The sequence below is a fragment of the Cynoglossus semilaevis genome, chromosome 5 (genome assembly GCF_000523025.1).
Source record: "Cynoglossus semilaevis isolate Cse_v1.0 chromosome 5, Cse_v1.0, whole genome shotgun sequence".
NCBI classification, from domain to species: domain Eukaryota; kingdom Metazoa; phylum Chordata; class Actinopteri; order Pleuronectiformes; family Cynoglossidae; genus Cynoglossus; species Cynoglossus semilaevis.
Window position 1 is genome coordinate 12,733,804 of NC_024311.1, and position 6,190 is coordinate 12,739,993.

Genomic DNA, 6,190 nt, shown 5'->3' on the forward strand with positions numbered 1-6,190 from the left:
CATTCAGTGTGTGTAGTTGCTGCACATCAGGTTAAAAACCCTGCCTTATTATCACCAACTTCTGGTTGAAAACCATAGTCTTATACAGTATGACACAGTATCATATGTCTGGTACGGAGTATAACTAGAAGAAAGTAATTAATGACGCACACATTAAGGTCTGCACTTCGAGTCTCCTGAGCCTGCACTTTAGTTAAACTGTGAAACAGGATTAATAGAGAACCTACAGTGTGTGTGTGAGTGTGTGTGGATGAGCATGTGTGTTTGTGTGTGTTCGAAAAGGGCTTCCAAAAGGTCACTGCAAGCAATTGTGCTCGATCCCAACAGACACGTAAGAGTCGTGCTCTACGTCGTTCATAATACATATCACTAAAATCTGCACAATGAGCCGCGGAACGAACTTTCACCTCTGTGTGTGGAGATATCACAGACAACAGGAGATGAGATATAAAGGTTATGAATGCATCTATTATGTACGGTATCATCTAGAGGACGGTTAGCAGCTCAAAGCTTCACGACGGCACATTCAAAAATGAAGTCATGAATATATTTATAAATATAGACACAAATATATGTATGTTTATATAAATACACAAATATACAGTTTATGTATATATGCATACACACACATATACACACATTTATATAGATAGATATACATATACATATGTGTATATAAGTATATATATACACATGTATGTGTGCGTTTTCAAATATGTTTGATTTGTGAAGTAGGACAACTTTGTTACTTAATATACATATATGTAGATATATGTGACAGGGACTGACTGGAACTGATTCTGATTGTGAGCCTGATGACAGACCAGCAGAAAAGGAGATGTTATTCTTCAATTATTTGGGGAAACATACTGTATAAACTGGAGAAAAAAACCTTTAACACCTGATCTTTTTTTTTTCCTGTTTGGTGCCAGACAACACACCCACCAACATTAGCACCTGAATCCCATAAGTGGAACCCAATATGGTCAATAACTAGTTACTATTAGACAACAGATTGTCCAAAGTCCAAATACTAACACCACCTTCATCTTGTCTGCAGAGACAGCAGTTAATGTCAAAGGGTCACCAGAGTAGAGTGAAGCAATAAGTAGACACTGTACTGTACGGAGCATTAAATGTCACCGTCGTGTGGAACAGTGCTGCTGCCTACTTTACCAGAGTCATTGAAGTCACTCCTCTCTGAAGCACAACATCCTGTCATTTGGACGCTTTGTGCTGAAGAGAATCTGATTTGTAAACACAGCACTTGTGGTGAATATGATGAATGCGAATTAAGACCTACTCCATGTCCACTTTTAATGCTGGCATTAATCCAAATGCCTTTGTACACCACCGACTGAGTGTTGTAGGAGGAAATACTGTTAGACCAAAGTAAGTGGCCTGCAGGTCAGTATGAATACCAAGCAATTTTCTAAAAGGCCAGACACTTCCGTCGGTTTCTTATGTGATATTCTTCCCTTCCCTGCCAGAATAGCAACGCTCACATTTCTCAGAGGCATTAATAAACTCACATCTCATTCAGGAGGCACTTAACCCAAGAAGTTAGCCGCAACAAGAAGAGAGCATTACAGCTGAAGGAATCCAGTTCGGCGTACCTTTTCACCACCCGCAAGCTCGGCATAACATTTGGTCAAATAAAAAGTATCCTCATAAATGTTTTCATCTCTTAGGCTAACGTAAGGATATTTCTTGATCAATTCTCCATTATTGATAGTTTTTTTTTATTTTTGGTTTAGTTTTAATTATCACTGGCAAAATCTTAGGTTCTGTTGCTATATTTCGGTTTTAGCATTAGCTGTTTTGGGCTAACATTACAGCTAACAATTTAGCGATTGTGTTTTTGTTCCATCTTGCATCTAATAAAGAGCACCTTCTTCAGCCTCAAGTCATTGGGCTAGTCAGTCACTGTTCAATTGTTCAATTATTTTCTCTCTACACACTGTTAGACCAACTGTTTATATCAACAACAGTTGCAGCAAAAAAAACAGTTGCTATCCATTGGGACATAATCTACCCAACATGCATTTCACACTGGACACACATGACACAAGACTTCACAACTCTCATTTGCCGTCACTCCTCCTTCAGTCGTCCAACCAAACATCATCATCGAGCCATCGCTGTACAAACACCAACACGTGGTCTTACCTTCGTACACTGCTTTGAAGCCCTGGGCACTAACAGCAAAGTCTGTGGTGAACCACAAGGCCAATATAGATCCACTGCTGACTATAGGGGAGGGCAGCATGAATCCCGACAACCTGAAAAACACAGAGAAAAAGCTTCAAACATACATCTGTGAAAATCCAGTGTGTGAGCGGACTGTTGATTTCTGAGAGAAAACAAGGCGCAACATCAAATCTGAACGCCTGCTCCAGGGCTCGGGTTAAGGCTTATGGGACAGTAGAATGTGTTGCTAAGGAAGACCCTCGGCCCCCGCTGGTCTGAGGACGCATCCCCCATATATGTTTTGTTTCTTCTGTTTGATCCCAAGTGCATCACTCCATCTCTTTTGCTGGGGGAAATGATGAGTGAAAGCAGTCGTTTTCACACTCTGAAAATAAAACTTTAATACTGTAGGCGCATCACGAAGCAACCAGGATCGCAGCCTCGGCACACTCTGTAATTCACACCACAACCGTCAGGCTAACGTGTGAGTGAGTTGACTGTCGTGTGTGTGTGTGTGGGGGGGGTCTTTAATATCCTGGGGCCGGTACAAGACCACCTTCATAAGTGTGTGTGTGACAATGTAACTCTGTCAGTGAGGCAGAAAAACCTCAAACACACGTCATTCAACCAAACAAGAGAATGCTCTTATGGTTCAAGTATACTGATATTTTCGCAGGAATTTCTTTAGTGCAAAAATTGAATTTCAAGAAAATAAAAAAGATAATTTTTATTTTGTAAAGCAAATAATATATTGGACAAATGATCACATTTTCCAAAAACAATATTATTTTATAATATATTTTATTTGGGATAAAACCAAGCAGACATTTTCAACAAATTGTTCTCTATTAATTCAGCAAATTTAGAATTTTCAGTTCTTTGTCTGTTTCTGTATATTTCAAATGGTAAGTGAAGGGGACTTATATACTGCATTTTAAGTCCTGGTGACAACTCAAAAGACAGTACCAAATATTTTGACCAGCCATGTATTATTCTAATGATAAAGACGTGTTTTGTTCTAGTATCTTCTGCTGTCCTGTTTGTACCTCATGGATCACATGTAGCATCTGTAGAAGGAGAGAACTGCAGTACTGGACTGAAGAAGACGCCCAGTGTGTCCTACATGGTGTAGAGCTGGAGTCACCGTCCATGAGGACGGACAGACCAGTCATCACTCTGTTGTCTCTAAATCTACCAAGGACATATCCAGAGATAGGAATGGTTTTTTTGTTATCTTTCACTTTTGTCTTGTCCTTTGTAAATGATGAGAGATCATGTTGGTCGTTTTTGGGCTTCACTACAAAAAACAGAAGAACAATAACAAACTGTTATGTCCTTTTTTTTTTACCATGTTCCAAAACACTTGTTCATTTATTGGTTTATATATATTGACATTGCATTTTTTTCTTCTCCAGAGTCTCTTACTGTCTAATATCTTATTGTCTACTGACACTTCTGCTCCATTGGACCTCACCCTCCTGTGTGTAAAGTAACTAGTGACTTTTTTTTCTTCTTTTTTTCAGTTCTTCATCTGAGCCGTTGGCATCAGAGAATAAAAACTTGCATCATTAGTAAAACTGAAAAAAGCAACATTAGCACCTGAATCCCATAAGTGGAAGCCAACATGGTCAATAACTAGTTACTTTTAGACAACAGATTGTCCAAAGTCCAAAGACTAACACCTTCATCTTGTCTGCAGAGACAGCAGTTAATGCCAAAGGGTCACCAGAGAATAAAAACTTGTATCGTTAGTAAAACTGGAAAAGCAACCGACACCGAAAACAGTGTTAGACGCAGAGGGAAGATGTGAAGGACTCGTACCTTCACTGAAGAAAAAATAAATAATTTTGATGTTCTGACCTCAAAGGAAAGGACACAAAAGACGGACAAGAATGGATGAAAGAAGCATATAAAAAGACACAAAGTGGAAGACAGAAGAAGGAGCCTGAAGACATCGGAGAAGAAAGGAGGCTAAGACTGTGAGAAAGGACGGGACAAAGATGGTCGGGTGAAACGGAGCAAAGAGAAGAATCTTCTTTGTTCACCGTGTTTAGGATCTTTTGTGGCTTTGCAAATTCCATTTCCAAAAAGTCAGTAAACTTTTTTTTTTAATTAAATACAAAATGAAATGTACTTCAAATACTCCAAAACTTCAGTGAAGAATTCCGCAACATCACCAGAGCACCACCAGCACCACCACATCAAATTCAGCGACATGATTTTTCTCCAGTCCTCCTCTAAGACGGAGTAAAAGCTGCTGCCGTCGCCACATGATAATAAATATGCAGTGTTTTCCGTACAGTTGTCAGAAAAGCTTGTGAAACTTTATTTGTTTCGGCAAACGCTAAAACTGGTTGTAACCTTCTTCCTTTCCAGGAGCAGTACTGTTCACAGCGAGGTGTTTCCTCTGCCTGACATAAACAACTCACTTCTACCATATGACTCAGGGACGTCAACACAACGTTTCAGACGGAAAAAAAAAATACAGACAGTCGCAGTGGGATCACATTGTGAATCAGCATTCGGTGAATTTATTCATCAGTGGATTTAATGGGATTCAAACCAACGAAAATGTGACATTGAGCAATGTAACCTTCATAAGACAAACTTTGTGTTTTGGTTTTTGGTGGTTAAGGTTTACATTCACATCCATACAGTATGTAGCCTAGATATAATTCTAACAGAAAATTAAAAAGCCGGACTAGCCAAAGTTTAACCGTAACTTTACTGTGAGTTTGAATTAGTCTGTCTGACAAGACTCATGTACTGATGAATAAGGAACAGTCATTTATGTTGTTTGAATTCATGTCTTTACGTAGATACTTAAAATTACTTAACCTCTAATTATATACATTGTTTTAATCACATTTCTGCTCTAGGAAGAAAAAAAATCTGAGGCTTTGAAAACCACCTGAAAAACTAGGTTAGTAATCAGGTCATAATGAATGAGGCTTAATTCTTATAAAAGACGTTCTGTACAATGAAACTTTTTTTTGCTGAATAAAGGAAGAAAGACCAATATCCATTCAAAGACTGAGCTTATAGTCCTTCTGGGGGGGGGGGGGGGGGGGGAGGTGTACAGTACTGCTGTTGTTTGAGTCTTGAATGTAACTTGGACCTCACACACCTCCACATGGTTTCATTGAGCAGTAATCATCTGGCTGTCATTGTTTTGATGGACGGACACAGTTCTACACCCTTCCCTGTCTGGATGCTCTCCTCTTCCTCACCGACTCTTCCCAGTCTGGTTTCTCCTGCGCTCTCCTCTTCCTCGCCGACTCTTCCCAGTCTGGTTTCTCCTGATTCACACGGCACCTACGTCTGACAGCTGTTTGACATTTATGCCAAAATAAGTCGGCCAGCTTTCAAATATTCGACAGCATCCTTTGGGTCCGCCGTCCCAGCAGTCAGCCTGGTCACGTAATCACACATGGTGTCGGTGATATCTGTCCTGCTTTACTGTCAAACCAGCCAACCTGCCTGTGCAGGTCCCAGTGGCCGAGTCCATGTGTCTGTCCACCCATCTGTACCAGTCTGTTTCACAGGACTTTATAAGTGTTGCCTGCCACACAGGTCGGTCCATGTGGACAAACCCTCAGCCTATCAGGAACATGGTTTAGATTGTATTGTAGTGCATACAGTAATGAACAGATATCACTACACACCCCCAACCCTTCAAACGTTTTGGTACCAAAGCCTGGTTGGTCGGTACCGGCCAATACCGTGGGCTAGCAATGGAAGTATGGATTCTGTGGTACTGGCAACAACCATGGGATGAGAAACTGAAGTCGGTGCCCTGACCTTTCTCATATTATCTCCTTAAATGCACAAACACAAGGTCAAAGCCCAGAGACTGGAAAACTAACAAGTGGTCCACCAAGCATGACAGAAGTCCTGTGTGTATTGACGCTGTGAGGACTTTCCCTGAAGGTCAGTCGACCAAATTGTACGGAAAGGATTTACTGTATTGATATTTAACATCCAAGCTTTCCCCATTCCC

General features: G+C 40.4%; 1 protein-coding gene across 3 annotated transcripts in view; it reads right to left on the reverse strand.

Annotated features, from left to right (window-relative positions):
* Positions 1-1,055: 1,055 nt before the first annotated feature.
* The window catches only part of csmd1a (CUB and Sushi multiple domains 1a), a 118,802-nt gene continuing 113,667 nt past the window's right edge, over positions 1,056-6,190 (reverse strand). For 2 of the 3 annotated variants that reach the window (XR_003049726.1, XM_008310575.3), the window contains exon 3: positions 1,056-2,282. Coding sequence is in view for 2 of the 3 variants with exons in the window: in XM_008310575.3 (XP_008308797.2) it covers positions 2,048-2,282 (235 nt within the window). In the remaining variant the exon portion in view is untranslated. Of the gene's footprint in view, positions 2,283-3,031; positions 3,488-6,190 lie in introns of those variants that run through there. The other variant, XM_025055646.1, reaches the window with a different exon arrangement.